Below are 26,494 nucleotides of genomic sequence, written 5' to 3' on the forward strand. Positions count from 1 at the left end.
TTCTTTAAAATGTGAATTATTTTAAAACATTTTAAAAACCATTATTTTATATTAACCAATTTACTTACTACTTTTGATACTCTTTATTTTTTTATGTAGATTCAGATTTCTATCTGATATCACTTTCCTTCTGCCTGAAGAACTTCCATTAACATTTCTTGTAGTGTAGGTCTGTTAGTGATAAATTATTTTAGTCTTTTTTTTCTTCCTGAAAAATTTTGTATGTTGCCTTCATTTTTTGCAAGGTATTTTTCTGCATGTAGCACTCTGAGTTCTTTTCTTTTCAGTACTTTAAAGATATCGCTCTATTGTCTTCTGATTTACACTGTTTCTGATGCGAAGTTTGTGTTTTTTCTTATTTTTTTCCTTTACACATATTGTGTCAATTTTATCTGGCTGCTTTAAAATTTTTTCTTACCACAGGTTTTAAAGCAACTGGATTATGATGTGCCTTGGCATGGTGTTCCTCATGTTTCTTGTACTTGAAATTTATTGAGCTTTTAAGGGTTTAATTTTCATCAAATTTTGAAAATTCATTATTTGTTTAAATGTGTTTTGTGTTCCTTCTCACCTCCTTTTGGAACATATGAGATATGGTTGCAATAGCTGTTTATCAATGTGTCATTTTCTGGTCTATTTCTATTAATCAATTTTATCTTCATATTAAGTACTATTTTCCTGCTTTTTACTTGCCTAGTGATATTTGACTGGGATGCCAGATACTGTAAATTTTACTCACTGGATATTTGTGAATTCTTACATATATTATTGAACCTTGTTCTGGGACGTATTTAAATTACTTGGAAATGGTTTGATTCTTTTGAAATTTGCTTTTAGGCTTTGTTATATGGGCTCAGAGCTGAGTTTAGCCTGGGGCTAATTTTTCCCTCTCTGAGTTAATACTATACTTAATATTCAACTCAATGCCCAATAAATTTAGAGATTCCTCATTCTGGTTGGTTTAATGAGAACCATTCCTGGCCCTGTGTGAGCTCCACGGATTGTTCTCTTTCGTCCTTTCTGGTAGATCAAAACTGCTTTTGCCAGTTTTCTCAGTAAATGCACGAATCAGTACTTAGATGAAGACTCAAGGGAAAACCTCTGCAGATCTCTGTAACTCTTTCCCTCTCTCCGAGAAACTCTCTCCTCTCCAGTTCTTTGCTCTGAAGACTTTCTGCTTTCATCTCCTAGGCTCTGTTGGGTTTTCCCTTCCAGTTCTGAGGCTTGAAAACTACCCAAACACTAACCTGGGTCAATGATAAGGTTCATCTAATTTTTCTCTTTCTTAGGGATCATTGTCTTGTTTTGCCTGATGTCCAATGTTAGAAAACTATATCACATATTTTGTCCTGTTTCTTGGGTATTTCAAGCAGGAAGGAAAATCTAATATCTGTTAACCTATCTGAGCTAGAAGGAGAAATCTAATTTCATCTGGTTTTCACAGCAATTGACACAAATGATCTCATTCTCTTTTTGTTATACTTTTCTTAGTTGGCTTTTATGGTACCACACTTTCTTGGCTTTCCTTTTATTTTCCAGCCATTCTTTAAGCTCCTTTGCTGGCTACTGCTTTTTTATCTGAATTTAAATTTTGTGGTGTCCTACGTCTCAATCTCCTGTCATACTTGCTTCTCCACCTATACTTTATTTCTCCTTAGACAGCTTTAGTCAGGTCCATCAGGTCCATTACTTAGCCACCATCATCTCTTCCCTGCCCTGTTCTCCCTGGTCTCACTCTGGCTCCCAAACACCATTCTCTACCTGGCAACCGCATCAGGTAAATCAATTCATTCACTCTTCTGATGAGACCTTCTTACGCAACAATTTTTAACCAGCTTTCTCATAGACGCTTTTGGAAGACTGGTGAAATCTATGGACTCTTTCCCAGAAGAATTTATAACAATAGATCTCAAAGAAAGCCAATTATATTGAGATATAGTATTAAAAATATTTAACAAAAGATTCAAAGTTGTGATATAGTTATGGATACTTCATTATTAGCACATCAAATAACAAGATCTAATAGTGATAAGTGTAAATATATTCTAAGATACTTGTAATAACTATAATGTGATATGAAATGTTCTATGATTTTCATTGGTGATATCATAGGCATTGGTAATACTATTGTACTTTGTTGTTTACACTCATAATTAAAATAAATTAAATTTCTATCAAGGATAGGTAGAAAAAAAATTGTGATAGTTTTCCCATTCAGGTTTATTGCCTCTGAATTTTATCCAAAGATTCCTTGTAGGTCACAGATCATTGGTTAAAAACCCTCATGGCTTTCTGTTTGAGTAAGAATAGAATTCAAAACTGTTATTATGGCCTACAAAGCACTACATGGTTTGGTCCCTGAGTATCTCACAAACCTTTCTGCCCAATCCTTTCCTCCTTAGGCATTGTGACCCCCAACTCTGCACTGATATTTGCTGTTCCTGTATTTAAGATGCTTCTGTCCTGTTATTGATTACTGCCTCTTAGGTCCAAATTTACCCTTTTGCCTGACAAATAGTTCTCCTTTACCAGGTAGCAAGATGTCAAGTCCTGTCAGTAGAGGGTACTGGAAAGACACTGTAAGAGGCGGAAGCTTTTCTTCCTGCCCTTTCCAGTGGCTCACTGGAGAGATTCCTTCAGGGTGAGCTTTTTTCTCTGCTGTTCTGCTTGTGCAGTTTTTTCAGAGCTAGGTGCCTGCAGGTGAAGTTTTCTCATGTGTTTGGCCACCAAGTGCTTTCTCTAGCACAGGCCTATGTTTCAGCCAGGTCACTGATGCCTGCGCCCTCCCTCACAGAGCTTTGTGCATTTGGGCAAGGGGTACTTGTTCTCATGGTTGCTTCCTCACTCCTAACCTTGGGTTTTCCCCAAGTCCAGACCACCCTGCTTTAACCCTCCTTACATCTCATACCCCTCAGTATTACTCTTTTCAATCTCCAATCTTACCTCACATCTCATTTCTGTGTCCCCATTCAGTCTCCCTTCTCTTAACATGCCCAGCACCCGCTTTGGGCCTCCACCTACACTCTGAACCTTTTCCTCAGCACTCTCTGGTTGTACCCTGGGATTAGAGGACTGGATCCCATACGTGCTGGTGTTTATCTCTGTCCAGGTGGTGGAGTGGATTTGGGTCTTTATATGACCCAGCTTGATCTTGAGGACAACTGGTGGTATCTGTACCTCACTTCCTGAGCCACTGTTTTAACCCATGGTTTGCCTCATAGGAAAGAATAATGTAACATTCTCATGAGATTTCTTGCTCCCAAAATGACCTCTGACATAAGCAGTCTTATTTAAGGGCTTCTTTCTTATAGTGTCGCAGTGATGCTAGAGTGAAGTTTGGGAAAGACTTTTGTTTCGTAAATTTAGTGCTATAGTAACATTTTATAATAAATAAATTCAAAATAGTGTAAGGATTAAATCAAAATTCATTGGCGAACATGTGGGGAAAACATGTTGGTAGTTGAACATTACCTCTCTATATTGAAGAGATTCCACGGACTTGTCAGTATAGTCTGACTTGATGCTACTCATGGAGCACAGAGGAACTGAGCTGGTATTTTTTTCAGTAGAATATGCCATTGATTCCATGTGTTCATCAGTTTTCTTAATATCCTTAAATGAAGAATATACGTGTTACATTAGAATAATGCCTTAAAAATTCAAAGGAACTTTGTTGAACATCCCTCTAAAACTGTACTGTCTCTCTTATTGAAAGTGGTATACTCTTGTACAGTTCTTGCTGAAGTTTTCAGGCTTGATAAAGAGCTAGTTAAGTCAACCCATACTGAAATGCTAGTGAGTGTCAATAACTTATTGCGCCTCCTTTTCCAAAAATCTGTATAATTAACTGAAGAAAACAATGCCTTAATCCAAAACAATTATTCCACTACCAGGGGCAGATCTTAGTAAAAGGAGCTTTATGAGGGAGATAACTCAAACATTCTCCTTCTGACCCTTTCTTCCTAGCATTTTTTGGAGCTTATAAATTTATAACATGCAGCTAGGCCCTTAAATGTGAGGCTGGTCCTGCGCCTGAAGGAGATCTCAGGAGACAATACTTTCCAGGCCTGCCACTGCCGCCCATTCCAAACTGATTAAAAAGTAAAATCGGTGGGGCCAGCTCATAAACAATAAGAAATCATAGGATCAGATGAAGTTCTAAACCAGATTGCTCAAAGTCTAGTTTTTGTTTTTCTTGCTCCCCAGAGAAACGAGACCAGTTTTATTGATATAAAGGTGCCACATATTTTCTGCTCATCTGAGTGGTGTGAGTAAATCTGTGACTTCCCCAGTGAAGAGCTGGGAGGAGGGGGACAAGAAAGAAATGAAGAGCCCATTTAGGACGGTGGTGGCCCAGATCAGGGTGGGGAATGGAGATGAAAGACATCGGTGGATTTAGGTACAAAGGAGAATATGCACATGAAAGGCTTCCCAGGGACACTGATTCTTTGACAAGCTTAACAACTGTTAATCAGTCATTTCAAAGAACAATGAACTTTAACCAACCTTATACTATCCTAACATCTTTAATCAGACATTCTTTTATGCTATCACTTTTTTTCTATACATTTCTCTACCAAGAAAGAAATCTTTTATTTGGCTTCTTATTTTAAAGGTACTATTTACTTTTTGGCAAGTTTAAAATAAAATTTTGACCTCTTCTCTTTATAAATTTTTCTAAGAAGGTGCTTTAACAGGACACAAAGACAACTCCTTTTCCTGAGAAGGCTGCTAGGCAAAATAACAACAACAAATTTTGGTATGTAGATACCTCTACCTGTTTTTATTTCATTTTCATGTGGAAACGCACTACAGGAATATATCTATAAATAATCATGTATGTTCAAGACAAATAATTACAGTGTTAATCTCCATGGTTTGCAATTTTCTGAAAAATTTGACTGGATAATGCTAATGCTAGTAATAATGATATGATAACATTTTTTATGCCAACAGTAAATCTAAACACTAATATTAAACATACTGAATTTCTTCACTGAGAAACTATGAATAAACCTTAGTTACTTTAAGATTTAGAAATTTAAGATTATAATTCAGGACTTCTGTTTTCTAGTGTGGTATAATCTCTGAAGAGTTAAAAATAAACCATGCTAACGTAATGTTATGTCACGTAAACATTACCTGTGACATCGCAAGTGAGTAATATACACCTTGTTTCGCCATTAGTTCAGCATGTGTTCCTTTTTCCACCACCATCCCATCTTTTATGGTCACAATCAGATCTGCATTTTGAATAGTGGAAAGATGGTGTGCTACCACAATCGTAGTCCGAACTTTGCTTGTCTAAAAAGAAAATAAAGTAGAAAATTAGTAGAAATAACAAACTCTGCAATATTCAAGGAAACTACTTGTCATATTTTAAATATCAAAAAATCTCATCTTTCATATAGAGATTTGGAAACGTTAATAGATTAGGAAGGCCAATGAAAATTAAAATAAAAAAGAGTTAGAAAGTTAATGAGATTCCAAATTGGTGGATTTATAAAATCACAGTATCTTAGAACCAGAAAGGAAAATAAAAACCATTTAATCTGAGACACCTAACAACTGCGAGGCTATTTATAATTAAAAGTAATTAAGTAAGCAACTTACACTATTTCTCATTTTCTTCATATTTGCAATAAGGATATTACTTTACTAGTTGGGTACAAATTCAGGGTTATATATGTTTTTAACTTTTTTACAAGTAACATTTACATATGGAAAAGTACACATCAGTGTACAGATCAACACACTTTAATAGACCGAATACATCCAGATGTATAGTACCCAGGTTAAGAAAGAGATCACCAGAACCCTGAAACCCTCTCAGGCTCTCTTCCAATCACTTATTGCTACTTACCCACACCCATGGTAGCCACCATCCTGACTTCTAACAGTGTAATTTTTTTTTTTTTGTATTTTATGTCAATGGAATCATGCAGTATATACCCTTCTATGTCTGGGCATTTTTGTTTAACATACTGTTTTTGAGATGCATCTATTTGGTTGTATAAAATTATTGATTATTCTTATTGCTGAATAAATATTCGATTGTGCAAATATACCACAATGTATCAGTCTTATTGCTGACTGACATTTGGGTAGTTTCAGGGCTTTTTCTATAATGAATAATTCCTATACATGTTTATTTGGTGAACAGATGTACACAACTCTACTAGTTTTATACCTAGGAGAAGAATTGCTGAGTCATATGCTCAGCTCTTTTTTGTCAAACAGCTTTTCAAGGTGGTTGTCCCAATTTACAAACCTCTCAAAATGCAGAATTATGGTTACTCTATATTCTCACCAACACTTGGTCCTTTCTGTCTTTGGTAGGTGAGTACTATCATATTGTGGCTTTTATTTGTATTTACCTGATGACTGATAATGTTGAACAACTTTTCATATGGTCAGTGATGATCTAGATATTCTCTCTTGTGAACTGTAGGTTTTTGCTCGTTTTCTATTGGAACTGTCTTTTTCTTGTCAATTTTCAGGAGCTGTTTATATATTCTGTGTATGAGGGCTTTGTCAGACACTGTGCATTAATTATTTTTTCCCTCAAAAAGGTTGTCTTTTCACTTTCTTAATGGCGTCTTTTGATGAATATAATTTAAAAATTTTAGTGGAGTTCAACTGATCAACTTTTCGCTTACAATTTATCACTTTTTTGTGTCATATTTAAGAAATCTTTACCTACTCCAGTGTTACGTGGATGCTTTTCTATCTTTTACCTTGCAATCTTTATCATTTTGCCTTTCACATTTGGATCTATAATTCATGGGAAATTGATTTTTGTGTGTGATATCAAGTAGGAGTCAATGCATATAGTATTAGCCCCTTGTACAAGGTTTTGCTTTCTGTGGTTTCAGTTACCCTCAGTCAACTGTGGTCTGAAAATATTAAGTGGAAAATTCCAGAAATAAATAATTCAAAAGATATTTTGATAGAGAAAACACATTCATATAACTTTTATTACAGTATATTGTTATAATTGTTCTATTTTATTATTAGTTATTGTTAATCTCTTACTGTGCCTAATTGATAAATTAAACTTTATCATAAGTATATATGTATAGGGAAAAACATAGTATATATGGGGTTTGCTACTATTTGCAGTTTCAGGCATCCACTTGGGACATATCCCCTGCAGATAAGGGGACAATTGTATAAATAACCAATTGTCCTAGCAGCATTTTTTGAAAAGATAATCCTTTCTCCTTTGCACTGCAGAGCTGTCTTTGTCATTAAATCAGGTGACCATTGTTTTGTGTCTGCTTTTGTATTTTGTATACTGTTCTATTCAATTTGTGTATTACTGCACCAATGTTACACTGTCTTAACTACAATGAAGTTCAAACAGGCCTTGATATCTATTAGTCTAAGTCTTTCAGCTTTATTACTATTCTACAAGATTGTCTTGACTATGTAGTTTTTGTAAATGCCTAGCACAATAACTGATACTTCTGACATGCTATACACTAAACACTAAAAACTTTCTGGGTATTTAAGAACAGATAGATAGATAGATAGATAGATAGATAGATAGATAGATAGATAGACAGACAGATCGATCAATAGATAGATAATATTATAACTATTAATACTACAGTACTGTTTTATTACTGATATTTAGTTTTATTGTTCTTATTTTTATTCTTATCTATTACAGAGAAGCAAACTGGAGCTCAGAAAAGTTAAGAGGCTTGCTCAAATGCTTCATCTAGACACTGGAAGGATTGGTGCTAGAATCTGGTATGATGCTCTCTATTCTCTGAAAAGGGTCTCTCTATTGCAGTAGATATTCTCAATGAAACAGATGAGTATTCCTTTCAAATTCCTCTATTGCAAATCTATAAGAGAAAACTTTTCAAAACAATAGTGATTGAAATTAAATAATAATGTGGAAACATATTTATGATACAATATTATATGGAAAAATGCAGGAAAAAAGTATGCATCATGTTATAACTATGTCACAAATCAATCCACAGAAAAAGACATACAGATAGAAATACATCAAAATATTAATAGTGCCTGTATTTAATTATTGGACCTATGAGTTATATTCTTCTTCTCTCGGGTTTCTCATTTTTATTTAATGTACCTGTATTTCATTTTTGTTTAAAAGCAAGAAAGTTAAAATAATTTGGAAAAGTATGTTCTATTTTCAATGGCTTTTTCCTATGATATATATATATATATATATATGTATATATATGTATGTATATATAAATATATTATATATTATATATACACAATATATTGTACATATATATTGCATATATAATATATATACAATACATTGTATACATTATATAACATATAATATATTTATATATACATATAACATGAATTATATGCATATATTATATAATATATATTGTACATATGAATATATAATATATATTGTACATATGAATATATATATTATATATAATATATGTGATATATATTATATATAATATATATAATATATATTTGTATGTACACACACACACAAGCAACAAATAGAGGTTATTATGAAAAACTGAAAATAGTTACATTGTTATGATTAGAGGTCATTTTTACTATTATTTTTATAGCATCTTATTTAAAATAAAAAAAGAAGAAAGATAGATTCTGATATATTTAACTTATGTTAGGGTGACTATCTAAAGTATCATCCAAACCAGGACACTCTTGAATGGGACAAAAGGAGCAAACTGGAACTTTCTCAGGACAACTGAGAGATATGGTCATGTGATTATAACTTGAAACCTTTTGAATTTATGGTCTAGGGTCAGGAAAATTAAAAAGGAGTCATGTAGTACTCAGGTTACAAATGACAATAGAGAGGTGGTTACCACCTAAATTAGGTATTCTACTCGGACTTTAATTTTTAAAATTTCTTAGGTAAATAGGATTGGTGATAGAGACATTATGACTCATCAAAACTAATCTGCGTTAACCAGATATTGTCATCAATTTTAGTTTCTGAAATGTACTCACCAGTAAATGTCATACACCTAGTTATGTCAGGAATACATAAATACATATACACATATTCACTATATGTATATACATATACATACCCGATGTGTCAGTGTACATGCATGCACATTTTATACTAGCCTAAGCCGACAAGAATGTTATAATTCGGGTAAGTGATGAGGAATGATGCCTGAGGTTTAGAGGTGAGGCTAGGTCACTGCATCACAGTCAGTTTAAAGCTCCTCCTAGTTGTGGTGGCAGGACAGGCCTTCGGCAGGACCAGTTTCATGGATGTATGAACTATGCAGTTACTGACGGCCCTGTGCTGAGGAGGGTCCCACTGCTGGCTTAATGCTCTGCTGCTGCTATCTGGTAATTCTTAATCATTTCTGAACAAGAAGCCCCACATTTTCATTTTTCAGTGGGCCCCACAGACTATGTAGCTGACCACTGGTAAAGGTAAAAAGGTTTCCATGTAGGTGTGTCTCAGTTTGTCCCAAGCATGGATATTAAGAGAGTCCTTTAAACAGGTGGATTAAAAAATAAGCAAAAAGGATAGTTTAACATCTATCCAAGGCAGGGTCCCATCTTGTCATGATCTTAATAACATTCTAATAATCAGACTCAAATTATTATTTAATGCATCTAAATTTATATTATATTTTACCTACGTCTCCTGTCATATGGAGTAGATAGAATAGTTATTTATGCTCTCAGCAGCTCTGAGTCAGTTCTGTTATCTTTAAAAAAGAAGTAGGAAGGCCACAGAAATCCACAGTCATCCATCAATCAGTCAAACAATATTACCGTTAATTGTTGATTACTGAAGGCAAAAATAATTGTTACTTTTGAGAATATCTTGTATTTTAAAGAATATTAGAGTTTTAAATGTTCTATAACTAACATTTCCCTGTTTGGTTTTGCTTACATAGTCCTGTGAGCAGATTGGGAAAGTATGCTTATATCCCTCTGAGAGATAGGGAAATTGAGGCTCAAAGAAGGTAAGTAATGGATGCCAGTCTGCATAGCAGGTAAGTAGCAATGCTGAAACATTTGTGGTAACTTTTCAATATGCCTTTGTTTCTATTATTTCTTCTAGATAGTAACAATCTGAAAGAATTTCCTATCATTTCTTTTCCTCCTTCAGTTTATAAAAAGCTAAAAGCCAAACAATTAGGTATTTGACCAAAGGAAGGTCAACAGGAAGATAGGTCTCTGCTTGACACTTTGCTGGCATTTTTCAGGTTACTTCACAATTCCACACACAACCATAAATCACCAGGTAATCAGCTTGGACTTTGAAATACAGGGTGCTTTAAAACATCCCTGGCAGAATTGCTTGGGCAGAGATAAGAGGCTGAGGAGACCAGCTAGCTTCTCACTAGTGGTGGTAATGAGCTTTGAATAAAGGTGAGCAACAGGAAAAGAAAGAGCTATGCAGAGCTGTAAGCACTTGAGAGGGCCCACATTTGACTGCTGGGTCAATTATCAGGGATAATATACTCTCTGGGAAGCCTGTAAACACAGAGTTCTAGTGTCCCACAACAAGTGTGGGCGGGAAACCTGTGAGAACACAAGTTCCCACTGACTGCCAGTTAGACGGTTGCCTCAGGTGGATTGGGGTCCACTGATGACATATGCTTGATGACACAGTCCTGTGATCTTCAAATGTTTTTTTTCTTTCTTTTTAAAGGTGAAAAATAATTTCATCAAATGAAAGCACATGTGGAAACTCGATATAATTAAATAAGCCATACAGATTAATGGGTAGCTGTTTTGTTTAAATTGAGTGGGGGGATCCTACCGGCTCATCACCCCACCTCCCCACCTTCTCCCACTTCTCTAGAGGCTCCTGGAAAACCTTAGTCCCCCATTTCTCCAAGAATACAGTCTGTAAAACCTCTCACTACTCTTTTATAGATTTCCACCTCTTTTAGCTACAAAATTTTAATTGACCATCTGTTATTAGAAGGTCTCTATGGTAGTCATATGAGAAATACAGGGTTTCTGGTGTCTTCACTACTTCATTATGATGCTGAAAGCCAGTTAGCTTGGCATTCTTCTGGGTCAACACTGGTTCCATATCTGAATAATGTGAAATTACTGTCAGGTCACTTCACCTGTCCAAGAATGCTTTCTCTTTAGTAAAATAGGATGACAAATGGCAAAATATCAGGCACTTAGAAGGTTGATATTTTCTAAGGGCTCCTCGACCCCTTCCTTTCAACTTGCAGGAATCTACTCATATGAATATATATGCTTAGGCTAAGAGCCTTTAGAAAGGAAAACACCTTCAATATCTAAACTCTTTGCTGAGATGAAGCCACGTGTACTGTCTAATTAGTAACAAGGAATAATACTCTATAGTACATTTTCTTTTTATAGCCTGAAATCTCTTCATTCTGACTTCTAAATAAGTTAACAAATTATTATTTAGAGTCATTTAATACCTTTGTTCTTCATTTAACTTTATTGACAAGCTAATATTTGTGGATAACTTTACAAGAAAAGTAAATGATGGTGGGCAAGGAGAGAAAACTGCTACAATAATTTGCTCATCTTTCTTCCAGGAAGGAATAATATTTTACCTTCACCAGAATGCTGACCAATAAATAATACATTAGAGATGTCTGATTTGGTAGCAATTATGAAAGTCAATCTTATATAGGAATTTTCTTTATTTGTGGGGGAGGACGAACCTTAGGAATAATTTAAATTTACAGAAATCACCAAGATACTTATCCATACCATGGAAAAATCATATATTTTTAAGGCTTTTTATTATATTTTCAAAACTTTGAAATGTCCTGCTAAGTAACAATAATTTAAATTCATTTGTGAAATAAAAATCCAGTACCTATATATTTAATAGGAACAAAACAAGCAGCATAAAGGGACTAAAGTGAGTCTATTATAAGCCCTATATAAGATCCTCAATTTGGGGTATGGTTTGAGTTTCTTTCCCAGGAGGGCAGTGTGGTTTTGGGAAGAGGCCAGATTTTTCTTTCTTTCTTTTTTTTTATTTAAATTCTGGTAAAATATGTATAACATGGAATTTACCATTCTAACCATTTTTAAGGGGTAGGGTCTTCCCAGATCTAAGGCTAATTCCTTCTGTATCACTATTCTTTTATACCCAGGCTTAGATTCCTATTTTTTTGTAGTAAAATATACATAAAATAAATTTTAAATGAATTTTAATCATTTTTAAGTGTATAATTAAGTGGCATTAAGTACATTCACATTGTTGTGCAACCATCACCACTACTATCTTCACAACTTTTCCTTCATTCTATACTGAAACTCTGTACCCTTTAAACAATAACTGTCAATTCCCCCTTTCTCTCAGCCTCTGGTAACCTCTGTGTTACTTTCTGTCTATGAACTTGACTATTCTAGGTATCTCATATTAGTGTTACCATGCAGTGTTTGTCTTTTTTCATCTGCCTTATTTCAGTTAGCATAATAATGTCCTCAAGATTTATCCATGTTGTAGCATATGTCAGGATTTCCTTCCTTTTTAAGACTGAGTACTATTCCATTGTGTGTGTGTGTGTACCAAGTTTTGTTTATCCATTCATCTGTTGGTGGACATTTGGATTTCTACCTTTAGGCTATTGTGAATGATGCTATTGTGAACACTGGTGTACAAATATCTGTTTGAGCCCCTACTTTTAATTTTTGGGGGTGTATACCCAGAAATGGAATTGCTGGATCATGTAGTAATTCTATGTTTAATAAGAGGCTAGTTTTGCAGAGTGATCTGGCTTCAGAGCTACCCTCAGTCCCTCGCAGATGTATGATCTTGATGCTGTATAGCATGACAGTTATGTGAATGAGCTAAAGGGCTGACTGTCTGGGTCCAGCTGTTAGCCTCCCGGCTGTTGCCCAGCTGTTAATCAGCTTCCCTGTGTTTCAGTGTGCACATCATAAAGTAGGAGAATAAGCGTTCTTACCTCATTGGATGGGTTCTTGTAAAGATTAGCTATTATTATCCATTTATTCCTTTATTACACCTAAAATAGGAATTTATGAATGGCTTCGGGGGGAGGGGGTCCATGGAGCCCTCAATAGTATATGTAAATCTTTGTATGTAAGTGCATTTGTAGATTTTTCTGAAGAGTTATAGTGGTTCATTTTTCCCTTTCATAGTCAGATTTTCAATGGGGCCCTGATCTAGCAAAGAGGGAGAAGCACTACTCTAAAAGAAGTTAATGGCCTATGATTTAATACCATCCCTTACAAATATGAGCTTGATTAAGCAGGTCTATAAAATATCCCATGATGCTTGGGGAATAAGGGCATGTCTGTGTTACCTTTGCTTTCCTGGCTAAATTCCAGCTAAGGAAATCCCCTTGCAGAAATCCCCTTTCTGTTCCCAATTATTATAGTGTTGTTACAAATAGTAAAAAAAAAAAAAAACAACCAAAAAAAGAAGAAAAAAATCTAAAAAATCCCCAATTCCATATATAAAGAGAGAGCGAGGTATTTAACTGACGTAGACACACCAAAATATGTGTAAGTGTGTGTGTGCAATAATTAACTTCAACTTTGGAATACCACTTCTTAGGGCTTAATTTAATAAATAATTTAATAAATTTAAATAATTTAATAAATTTAATGTAATATACCACTTTTCTTATTGTTCAGTTCTCCCAGTAGTATAAATATAATATAAGGAGCCTTGGAGGAAGACCAACAGAATGCATCATAGTGGGAAAGAACACTGATGATAAAGAAAAGTCCACGAGCACTTCTACAAAAGCAGCTCTGTCTCTTCTTCAAAGAATAAAACTGTGATGGAAAGACTTTCCTTGTAAGGAGCAAAGTGCCTTTTTAAAGATTCCCTGTTTATGTGGTATAGCTGAAACTCCCTTAATAATAATTATTCCTTAGATTTGCATACCACTTTTAACATTTCAAAGGGCTTTCACAGGCTTTGTTCCCAAATGAGGGTGGGCTTGCTCTGCTTCCCCAGTGACTTGCAGATGTTCAGGGCCAAGCCTCCTCATAGTGGGACAGCCTGGAGGCCTACCTTATCGGCATGCCAGGTCCAAACCAGTAGCAGAGAGGAACCCTGTAGCTTGTGGCATAACTCTTTATCCATTGACCCAGATGCCCCTCTTGATCAAGATCAGCGAAGCAAAACTAGTTTTTAGTAAGCCTAAATTAAGAAATCCAGAAAAGAGCACTTCAGGCCTTGGAACTATTCTGAATCACACTCATGCAAAATCCATTCAACAAATATTTATTGGCTCTCTACTAAGGGCCAGGCATTGTTCTAGTGCTGGGACACTGCAGATAACCACTCAAAACCTTTGCCACCAGAGAGTTGACATTCCAGTGGAGGAAGAGAGACAACAAAATAAAAAATACATGTGTAGTATGTTAGCTAATGAAAAGTGTAATGGCGTGTTTAAAGAGCAGCTAATGTGGAGAGAGTGGTGGGATGCAAAGTTCCAGAAGGAGTGTGGCACCCACCTCCAGAGAACCTTGTAGCTTACTGTAAGGAATTTGGTTTTTATTTAGAGTGAAGAGTGAGATAAGGAGCCACTGGAAGATTTGAAGCAGAGGCATGACATGATCAAATTTACATTTTAATAGCATTACTTGGCTGCTGTGTTGAGAACAGATCAAATTATCAGAGTTTCCAAAATAGATATAAATTTTCATATCACTTGTTCATCGTATGAAAATAAGAAATATCACGGGCAACACAGGACATTCTCATCATGGCAAAGGTGGATGTGGTTATGTCCTGATGGTGGTAGTGGTGTGGGGTTACAGTGGGGAGGTAGAAATTGCAGACAGCTGGAGTACAAACACATATGGGATGACTGCTTGGATAGCAGCCTCATGCATGTTTTTAGCACCAATTACAGCATCTTCTTCTCTGCTCCAAATCACTTCCTGTAACCATCACTTGAGTTTTAACAAGGGTGAACACCCTGAACCCATACATTAAGGAGGGCTCTAAACTTAATAAATAATCTAATATGTAGCGATACTTTCTTGTATTTAAGAACAATGCTGAAGCAGGAATATGAAACCAAGAAATGTGTCTGCTCACTTACCTTCTCCAGCGCAGCTCGAACAACTGATTCGCATTCTGTATCTAGGGCAGATGTAGCCTCATCTAAGATCAGAATCTTCGGGTTTCGAACTAATGCTCGAGCAATCGCGATTCTCTGTTTCTGTCCTCCACTCATTTGAGCTCCTTTTTCCCCTACCAATGTATTACATTTCTAATGAAACATAGGAAAGAGCACAGAAACAGAAGGTGGACTGATCAAATGATTAGAAAAGGAAATGACAAACAATCACAGTTATGTTTTAATACCAGCTTAATCTCTTCAGCCTGCCTGGTTTTGACCTTTAACTTATTCATTGTAAAAACAAAACTATTTAAAAAGTGAAGAGTCTAGTGAAGAGAGGACGTAAGAAAAATTTGGCTAGTGCTAAAAGAAATGAGAACGTATAATCAAGGATTGTTAGGAAAATTAATAATTGAACCACTTTTCAAAGATTTTAAGATATTTTTAGAATGCATCGATATCTTTAAAAGAACATTGTAATACAAACATCTACTTAACTATTATTCAAAATGTTTATTAGCAATTTAATGTATTATCCACAATCTCCTTCCTGGATATTCTGAAAAATATGAAAAATTACTGCAAAACAAACTTCCCATTAAAATATTTTCAATTTTGGGAGACATTTTAGGTCTTCTTTTACTCTTTTTTGTATATACATCTTTAACAATGGAGCTACTGTGTTCCCCCAAATATAAGAGCGAGACAGACCATCAGCTCTAATGCATCTTTTGGAGCAAAAATTAATATAAGACCTCGTCTTACATTATATAGCAAAAATTAATATAAGACCTGGTCTTATACAGCAAAAATTAATATAAGACACACTCTTATATTAATATGTCTTATATTAATTTTTGCTCCAAAAGATGCATTAGAGCTGATGGTCCGGCTTTGTCTTATTTTCGGGGAAACACGATATCTTTAGATACCCAAGGTTGGAGGTAACTTCTAGAACAAATATACCATGGTTAGCAATATTCTATTGGATTAAGTCCCTGATCCAAAGTTCATTTCTTCAAGGATATAAATTTAAGTATTCTATCTAAACCTTTAATTTTTAGGTCTGACCTTCAAATTTTTTTAAAAAATATAAACATTGTTGAGGAATAATTTAATAATTATGCATCCATAAACATTAGGCACCCAATAAAATGCAGTCATTTTAAGGATACAGTTCTGAGTTTTGACAAATGAGTATGTCTATGCTATCACCACCCCAATAAAAATACAGAATATTTCCATCAACCTAGAAAGTGTCCTCATGACACTTTCCAGTCAAAACCCACACCCTGCCTCAGGGTACCACTGCTTTGACTTTAATCACTATAAATTAATTTCATTAATTCTGGAACTTCATATGAATGGAATTATACACTACATACTTTTTTTATAAAACTTTCTTTTAGAGCCATTTTAGGCTCACAACAAAATTGAGAGGAAGGTAAAGAGATTTCCCATATCCCTCCAGCCCTGATACATGCATAGACTGCCTTATTACTAACATTCTCCACCAGAGTGGTATGTTTGTTACAATTGATGAACCTACACTGACACATCATAATCACCCAAAGTCCACAGATCACATTAGAATTCACTGTGGGTGTTGTACATACTATGATTTTGTACAATGTATCATGACATGTATCCACCATTATGGTACCATACAGAGTATTTTCTTTCTTTTTTTTTTAAAGGTTTTAAAAATTTTTTTTATTGAGGAATATTGGGAAATAATAGTCCCCAATATTGTGTTTTTTTTCCAGGGCCCATCAGCTCCAAGTCAAGTCGATATCCTTCAATCTAGTTGTGGAGGGCCCAGCTCAGCTCCAAGTCCTGTCGCCGTTTTCGATCTTTAGTTGCAGGGGGTGCAGCCCACCATGCCATGTGGGAATTGAACAGGCAACCTTATTGTGAAAGCTCGTGCTCTAACCAACTAAGCCACCTGGCCACCCCTCCGGAAGCTCAGCAGCAGCTCATTGTCTTCAGTCTAGTTGTGGAGGGCACAACCCACTGGCTCATGTGGGAATCGAACCAGCAACCCTGCAGCTCAGAGCTCGCACTCTAGCCAACTGAGTCATTCGGCCACCCCCAGAGTATTTTTAATACCCTAAAAATTCTCTGTGCTCCAATTATTCATCCCTCCCACTCCCCTCAACCCTTGGAAACCACTCATCTTTTTACTGTCTCCATAGTTTTGCCTTTTCCAGAATGTCATACAGTTCAAATCATACAGAATACAGCCTTTTCAAACTGTCTTCTTTTACTCAGTAAGATGCATTTAAAGTTTCTCCATGTCTTTTCATAACTTGAAAACTCATTTCTTTTTAGTGCTGCCTATTTGTTCTATTGAGTGTAAAGACTTCAACTAAAATTGTGGATTTGTCTATTTCTCCTTTCAGATGTATCAAGTTTTGCCTCAAGCATTTTGAAGCTTTTCTGAATTGCATAAACATTTAGGTTATGTTTTCTTCACTGTGGATCATACATTCCTATTTCTTTGTTTGTCTAGTTATTATAGAATATATACTGAATTCTGTGCATGTATTGGAGATACTCTGAAGTTTTTTTCTTCTGAAAAAAATGTTGAGTTTTGTTCTAGTAGGCAATTCAAATACTGAGTTATCATCCTGAACATATGTAAAATTGGTTTTATGCTTTGTGGGGGTGAATCTGTAGAAAGTCTTGAAACTTGTCAGGACCCAAACTCTAAGTTCTGTCTCCTTTGGGGATCTTGTCATGGCTTGGTTCTAGGATTTGTTAGGGCAGGTCTGGAGTCAGCCTTACTCTAAGGTGTGGTCTTTACTCCTAAGGTGCAGCTTTCAATAGTGTCTCAGCTATACGCCTGAGGTATTAAAAAGGCTCAATGTGATTTCTCCACTCTGGCCGGACTGTTTTTATGTCCGGCCAGAAACAATATTAGTTTCAGGTGTACACCATAGTTATTCAGCATTTACATACCTGAAGAAGTGATCACCATGGTAAGTCCAGCAACCATCTGACACTGTACCATGTTATCACAATATTATTGACTATATTCCTATGCTGTACATTACATCTCCATGACTTATTTGTTTTATACCTGGAAATTTGGATCTCTTATTCACCCTCACCTTCCCACTCTTTTTAATTTTTCAATTACAGTTGACATTCAATATTATTTAATATTAATTTTAGGTGAATAGCGTACTGGTCAGACATTTATATAATTTAAGAAGTGATCCTCCTCAATAATCTAGTACCCACCTGGCACTATACCTAGTTATTACCATAATTACTGATTATATTCCCTATGATTTATTTACATCTGCACTGTCCCCTCTTAGTAGTGTTTTGGGTTTTTTTGGATAAATACCCAGAGGTGGTATTACTGTATTCTTCTTTATCTCATTATGGCCTGTGTTTAAAGTCTATTTTGTGTGGTATAAGTACTGCTACTCCAGCTTTTTTTAATGAAATATCTTTTTCCATCCCTTTACTTTCTGTCTGTATCTTTCAATCTGAAGTAAGTCTCTTGTAGGCATCATATATAGGGGTTTTGTTTTCTAATCCATTCAGCCCTCCTATGACTGGTCTTTTGATTGGAGCATTTAATCCATTGAAAGCAATTGCTGATAGATATGTAGCAATTGCCATTTTATTATTCATAATTTTGGTCTCCCCCCCCATGCCCCTCCCATCTTAAAGAAGTCCATCTAACATTCCTTGTAATACTGGTTTGGTGGCAATGAACTCCTTTAGCTTTTTCTTGTGTGGGAAGCTCTTTATCTGGTTGTAGGTCCTTGCTTTTCATCATGTTGAATATTCTGTGTCATACCTTCTGGTCTGCAAAGTTTCTGTTGAGAAATCAGCTAACAATCTTATGGGAGCTCCCTTATAAGTTACTAGTTGCCTTTCTCTTGCTGCTTTTAGTATTGTCTCTTTGTCTTTAACCTTTGCCATTTTAATTATTAATATAAAGTGTCTTTGTGTTGGTCTGTTTGGGTTCATCTTGTTTGGGTCTCTCTGCACCTCCTGGACTTGTATGTCTATTTTCTTCACTAGGTTAGGAAAGTTTTTAGTCATTATCTTCAGATAGGTTCTCCATCCCTTGCTTTCTCTTCTCCTTCTGGTACCCCTATGATGCAAATTTTGTTACACTTGATGTTGTCCAGAGGTCTCTTAAACTAGCCTTATTTTTTTGGATTCTTTTTTCTTTTCCAATTGGGCATTTTTTGTTATCTTGTCTTCCAAATTGTTGATTCGATCCTTTGCTTCATCTAGTCTGCTGGTGATTCCATCTAGTGCATTTTTCATTTAAGTTATTGTATTCTTCACTTCTGACTGGTTCTTTTTTATTGTTTCTATGTCTGTTTTATGCTTGCAATCTCTTTGTTGAAGTTTTCACTAAGCTCCTTGAGCATCCTAATAATGATTTTTTGAACTCTGTATCTGGTAGGTGGCTTGCCTCCATTTCATTTAGTTCTTTTTCTGGCATTTTCTCCTGTTCTTTCATTTGGTATGTATTTCTTTGTTTCCTCATTTTGGCTGCCTTTCTGTACTTGTTTCTATGTATTAGGTACAACTACTATGTCTCCCAGTCTTAGCTGGGTGGCCTTAGGTATTAGGTACCCTGTAGGGCCCTGGCACAGTCTCCCTGGTCACCTGCTCTGGATGTTCCAGGAGTGTACCTTGTGTGGCTTGTGTGTACCTTCCTGTTATAGTTGAGCCTTGACTGCTATTGGCACATCAGTGGGTGGGACTGACTCCGAGGCTGTGGAGTTTGGCCACGAGTACAACTTACAGGCTGCTGTATAGTGGGCTTATCCCATTGAGTGGAATTTGCCCCAGTGGACTCTGGTGCATATTGAGACTACCATTTGTGTGTGCTGCCTGGGGGATAACTTGGCCGTGCTTTGCTGTGCTCTGAAGCCAACCCCCAAGTATGTTGGTTCTGGGGCCTCTTGGGAGGGGCTCTGGGGCAGCCCCAAATTGCTCACTGCCTGTGACTGGCTGGGGACTATCTGGTAGGAGCTACAAAGTGATCTGCAGTTGTTTGCTGCCTGTGCTAAACCTGAAGGCACTTGGGAGAGGCCAAACTGTGAACAGAGCATGGCTGCCACCAATACTGGGCCTGGTGTAGCTCTGCAAAAAGCCAGGACACCCCGAGGTGTGCTACCACCTGCCAGCTCCCTCAAGGTTCAGCCACTGATAAAGCCTTGTGTGGTATGTGAGTTGGGTGAGGTAGGGTCTCTAGAGTTACTAGAGTGGGAAGAGTTGTGTTCACCATGTTAATGTAGATTCTGGTTTGGTGCTAGTGCTGAGCCTGGAGCTACTCAGCAAAAGTTTCAGAGCACATTGAGGCCAGTCGCTGCCTGCCTGGGGCCTGCAGACTCTGATTGCTTTATAAGAAATAGTGCAATTTGGGCAGGGCTGACTGCTTGCAGAGAAAGTGCCTCTGGTATTGGGGGAGATGGGTAGAGAAGAGTCCCAGTGAGTCACCAGACCAATTTGGATTTGGCCATGTGGGGAGGGCTCAACACAGAAAAGATGGTGCCCACCAGCCGGCTGCACAGGAGAAGGACCTCTCATAGGGAAAATGGTGACTGTCCTCCAGACCTCGCCTCAAAGCTACACACCTCAGTCTGCCCCCCTGTATGCCACCAATGCACCCTGAGTCACTGTCCCTTTGCTGGAGCCCAGAGTGAGTGACTGCAAGTCACCTCTCCATGGGATCTTTAAGAGGACATCTGTGTTTCCCACAGCCTTCTGTCCTACTCGGATAGTCAGAATCCCCACTGATTTAATAGCCAGATGTTGTGGGGGGCTCCTCTTCCTGGCAGTAGTACTCGTGCTGGGGAGTCTGGTGTGGAGCTGGGGTCCCTCGTCACTCTGGGAAGAAACATCACGGCCGAGATATCCCTCCTGATTCTCAAACACCGCACGGAGGTTTGGGGCCAGGCTGTTTTGCAGCTCCGCCCCTACCAGTCTTGACGTAGCTTCCTCTTTATATCCTTAGTTATAAAACTTCTGTTTAGCTAGACTTCAGATGGTTCTCCAGGTTGATTGTCCTATAATTTAGTTGTAATTTTAATATGTTCATGGAAGGAAGCAGGCACAGTGTTTATCTCCGCCATCTTGGATCTCCCTTTCATATTTCATAGGGTGCGCCCCACATTTCCAGGTGATACTGATGAACAAATACTTTAGGAAATGTAAATAAATGGTTTCACAACTATCAATTCTAAATATCCATTAGGATCTGAAAAGTCCTAATACCAAGAATTTTAGTTTATTATATATCTTTCTAAGTAAGATTTCACATTTCTTGTCCAATATTAGCTCCATGTGCTCCTAAATATAATCAGTTGTTCTTTTGCCTTATTACAGAACCAATCTTAACATTCTGTGTGACATTTCCACTCTTAGCCACAAGATGGCCTTGCAAATCAACATTTTGCAGACATCATTTCTCAGCTTTGACTGATGATTTTGTCTCATATAATGGTATATTTTAACACAACTTTAATTTTTTCTTTTCCATTTACAGTGAGAATCAATTAGAACTAAATATGATTTTTAAAATTTACTTTTCAATGAAGCATTTCTTTTGGTTGTTACCATGCTCTCTCTCTCATTTACAGATGTTTCATATAGTATAACCTGAAAATTAATCACACCCCTCTATTCTGTAGAACTTATTGTTTTGTTATTTCATTTTAGAATATTGTAGTGCTTTAGCTCTAAGCTAAGGACATAGTCTACATAGGGTACTTACATTGGGAAACTCCATTATAAAATCATAAGCATTTGCTTCCTTTGCTGCTTTCTCAATCTCTTCATCAGTCACGCCATCTCGTCCATATTTAATATTGTTATTAATGGTTGTCCCAAACAAAACAGGTTCTTGGCTGACCACTCCAATATGTTCTCGGTAATGCTGCACATTTAAAGTTCTGATGTCATTGCCATCCACTGTGATCTGCCAAAGCAAAGAAATGAATCATGTTGCAAAGCTTTTCATTGCATTGGGTTTAGAGTATTTTTTACTAGTTGAAAACAAGCTGAGAAGCAGGGTATTTCAGGAATCAAAGACTGACTATATTTTGATAAAATATTTACAGCACATATTAATGTATTGTTAGGAGACTTTTTTTCTGGTAGATGGGAACCTCCAAAATCTCTAAAAACAAAAACAAAAACACTGGCTTAAAATCTTGACACATCACCTAAACATCTTTATTCTAAGATGCATAAATTGGGTATTATTAATATAGAAACCCTAGGAGCCACAAATGTTATCATGTAGACACATGTAACAAACTATTTTAAGACTGATGTGATCCTTGCATTTTTTTTAGGAAATAACCTTCCTTATTTCTCTTTAACACCCCACTCCCTGGCAAAAGGCAAAAGTGTCTCCTATTCCTTGTTATAAATAATAGTAAATGGATGCTCTCTTCTCCACAGATAGTGGTATTACCCATTACCCAACATGTTCTGATGATAAAGCCAATCTTTGATAATTATAACTTATAGAGTCTCTCTTTCTCATCAACTCTGGTATTATGTCTGGCATGGGTATTCTGTGCAACTGCTTTATATATGGAACAGCTATCAATAATTTATTTATTCAATATTAGCATGAATACATGAGTGTAGTATACTCCAAATGAAGACTTAAGAAGTCAAATTTAAGTGAAACCAGGCTATAGGAGAGCATATTTTCTTTTAAAAATTTGAATACAAGCACTAAGAATTATGCTTTATAGTCTCATTCTCTAAGCCATGTACAAGGGTGAGAAAGTTAAGTGCAACATTATGAAGCACAGAAAAAATGAGAGAGCATATTCTTTACAGATATTCTTCTGGGATGTTTTGAGAAACTGAAATTCTTGGTAAGTTCTGGGTATTACAAATTACTATGTTATTTTTGTCTACAGCATTTAATACCTTCTAATCTGCTTATTTATTTATTTTGTCTGTCTTTGCTTATTAGAATGTAAACTTGATGAGGGCGCAGGTTTTTATGTTTTGTTTGCCAATGTAGGCCCAGAACCTAAACAGTGCCTGGCACAGAGTGTGCTCAATAAATATTCGTTAAATGAATGAATATAACAAACATTTGTTAAATGAATGAATATAATAGGAAAGAAAACAATATGGCTTCTCTCCCAGCTCCACTGTTAAAAATTAAAAGTTGACATAGCTGTAAGATCTTTTCAATAGGTGGAATTTCCAAACCCCATCCTGCGGATTGTACATAATTTTGCTAGGTACACTTACAAAGCCATCGTCGGGATCATATAACCTCTGCAGAAGTTGGATTGCTGTACTCTTCCCACTGCCGTTGGGGCCAACCAAGGCTACTGTCTCTCCAGATTTAATTTTGAGATTCAGACCTTTCAAAATCTATTGGAATGTATGGAAAGAATTTCCATAAAACTAGGATAAGTGAGAATATGGTTCACATATTTTCAGAAATTTAATTAATATAAAACGAATTCTTCTGTGGCACTTAAAAACATATTTAGATCTTGTTATTTTTGTGTAATGTACATAATTTTGGAAAATGATAATGAAAGACTTTTTCATCAATTCTTTCTATATAATAAGAAAATCTAAACTAAGAGTACTCAATGAACATTAATTAGCCACAGCAAACTATTTATGCTTTCAGCTGAAATACTTTATATGAATTTCATGACTGCCAAGTTAGTGAAAATTTTGCCTTTTAATTTGCAATAACTGAATGAAATCTTGCCATATATCTTTGTGAGCTATTTAAGGAAGTTCTTTCTTAGAGTATATTTAACATTATTACAAAATATATTCCAAAGTAAAACAACTGTCAAAACTCCTTAGGGACTCCCACGAGTGGGATTCCCCCAGTATAAATCCTCCCTCTTCTAGTGGTGGATCTCAAGAGGACATTCTAACTTGGGGTGAACAGCACTTTAAAATTTTCTCAATAATTAGGGGTTGCTACCGACATTTAGTGTTCCAGGGACCTGCAGTGTGAGAGAAACCTCACAAATAATTACCCTCCCAAAACGACAACAGCAATCCCATTGAGAAACTCTCACCTATTTTTACTTGCATTTGTATGTATTCAGGCCAAGTATGGGAATCTTTCCTTAGATTCTCTCACTTTGATCTCCCCATTTGTAAAGAAACAGACTCTTTAAATAGCCAAACATAAAACCTTCAAAGGGCCAAGCAGAGAAAAATTCTCTAAAGGAGGTGAGAAATTGGGGACCCCCAGTGGGAGTACCTCCTCTCCCACCTGCACTATTACTCTAGAGTTGATGTCTGTTCTTGCCTTAGAAGACTTTGTGTTTTGTTTATTTAAAGTGGGTGGACTTTTTTTTTTTAATTTGTTCATTCTTCAGCGTAACAAAAGGGCTCTGTTTCAAAAGTTCATTTAAAAAATAGTTGTTTAAAATCCAGAGAGTACTTTACAATGCAATATAATAGCACAACTGGTCCTTAAGTTTCCAGGAAGCCAACCCAAACATACTTGCAAAATGGCATTGAAATATTTTGTGTGAAGAAAAATGGTAAAGACAACACTATTGCTTGTAATTAAGTAACAAGAAATTTTAAAAAATAGCTTTGAAAAGAGAATTTCAAAGACAGAGAAAAATAAGGAAGTAGGAGAAGGTAGATCTTTTTTGATGCAAATTACGCAGGGGACATTTGGATACTTTAAAAGGCATTAGAGGTTGATGGCATTAGCAATTTTATCAATTTCACTTAAAATCATGTCCTCCTTTTGCTATGAAACAGGTGTTTATTAGTAATTACTCTGCAATCTTTTACTAACTACTCTTTTGGATAAATACATGATACAATGAAAACAGGAAGATAATAGAAGAGACATACATTTTCACAAGAATTTGTCAAAGGCTGAATGACAGAAGGAGGAGGATAAACTTTGTGCTGTGTGTGCATGCATGTGTGTGCGCGAGTGTGTGTGTGTGTGTGTGTGTGTGTGTGTGTGTGTAGTAGTGAGAGACGAAGTACCTGAGGAACAAATGCTGGTGCAGTGAACGCCATAGGAAGGGGAGAAGCGAAAGGCACAACGTATGTGTAATTCCCCCAGGTTAGAAACTAGGTTAAAATGAGTTATGTTGAGAAGGATAACATCCAGGGACCACCAATAGGTGGCACCATCAAGCCAAGACATTTTGGTATGCTGCCAAATCCAGGGTAAAGGAATTCCAGGGAGTTGAAAATGCTTTAGTCAGCTGAATATAGAAAAGAGGCTGCAAAATGAAACTAACTGTTACAGTTATTTGCCCATTACTGATCTTTCCTCCCTCCCTCCCTTCCCACCACCACCTCTTTCTTCCGCGTGTGTGTGTGTGTGTGTCTCTCTCTCTCTCTCTCTCTCTCTCTCTCTCTCTGTCTCTCTGTCTCTCTCTCTCTCTCTGTCTCTCTCTCTCTCTGTCTCTCTCTCTCTCTCTATCTCCCACCCCACCTGCAAGTCTCTAAGCAAGGTAGGCAAATCTTGGTCAAAATAATCCTAAATTATCTCATAAGAGGAGATCTTAACCAGTAGAAAATAATATCAGAAAACTGTATAATTCTATAATTAAATTTAACCTACCTTGATAGATGGTCTTGATGGATAACTAAAAGAAACATTTTTAAATTCCACAGTTCCTTCTATGCAGTCCGGTTTATATCCTGAGGTTGAAAATTTATCTATAGTGGGCCTCTTGGAAAAACAAAGAGGATGTTATAAATCTTTAAGGGACTATGTTGACCCTCTCTATATCCTAAAAAATAGTGTAAAGATGGTTTTCTTTTACATATTTTCCTTTTTGCTTTAGAAGTGCACTGATTCATACATGAGGGTTTTAATAAAACAATGTTTTTGTAGAAGAATTAAAACCAATCTTGCTATCTATAGAAAAGTGCCCACCATAGATCTTGCCCATCTTTTTGTTTTAGAGAAATGACTGCCCATTTTTCGGTCTCCCTCTTGCAGTAATGTTAGTTATCTTTCAAAGCAACTAGAAGTCTTACCTTATCAATAACCTGGAAAATATTAAAGGCGGCTCCTCGGGCTATAGTGAAGGTTTCAAAGTTAGGGGCTGCTGTTCCAATGCAGTAACTACTATGGATTACACTAAAGAAAACCTATAAGAACAAAAAGAGTAATATTTACTCTTCCTCAGTTGTATGAGAGGCAACAGAATGAAGTGTATGCTTGGTTGAGACTCAGAGGTATTAGAAAAATTAGATAGGAGAGAATAGAAGCTGCTGTCAAATATAAAGGAAACACAAGTGAATCCAAGTATACTTGGCCTTTTCTTAATGTGGAACAACTTTTGACTGTGCCACAGTTTTGTCATCATCACTTTCTGGGAAGTATGAGCAGGAAAATTGGCTTACTAAGGAGTGCTGGCCATAGGTGACCCTGGCTGAGTGAGGAG

General features: G+C 36.3%; 1 protein-coding gene across 1 annotated transcript in view; it reads right to left on the minus strand.

The window, feature by feature from the left end:
• ABCB5 (ATP binding cassette subfamily B member 5) overlaps positions 1 to 26,494 on the minus strand; it is a 91,808-nt gene that overhangs the window by 46,763 nt on the left and 18,551 nt on the right. The window contains exons 9-15 of the mRNA XM_033088551.1: positions 26,085 to 26,198; positions 25,663 to 25,773; positions 23,337 to 23,462; positions 21,829 to 22,032; positions 15,051 to 15,221; positions 5,143 to 5,304; positions 3,472 to 3,612 (exon numbers count right to left, since the gene is read on the minus strand). Of these exons, the coding sequence (XP_032944442.1) occupies positions 3,472 to 3,612; positions 5,143 to 5,304; positions 15,051 to 15,221; positions 21,829 to 22,032; positions 23,337 to 23,462; positions 25,663 to 25,773; positions 26,085 to 26,198 (1,029 nt within the window). The remainder of the gene's footprint in view (positions 1 to 3,471; positions 3,613 to 5,142; positions 5,305 to 15,050; positions 15,222 to 21,828; positions 22,033 to 23,336; positions 23,463 to 25,662; positions 25,774 to 26,084; positions 26,199 to 26,494) is intronic.

Source organism: Rhinolophus ferrumequinum, chromosome 20 (genome assembly GCF_004115265.2).
Source record: "Rhinolophus ferrumequinum isolate MPI-CBG mRhiFer1 chromosome 20, mRhiFer1_v1.p, whole genome shotgun sequence".
Lineage (NCBI taxonomy): Eukaryota > Metazoa > Chordata > Mammalia > Chiroptera > Rhinolophidae > Rhinolophus > Rhinolophus ferrumequinum.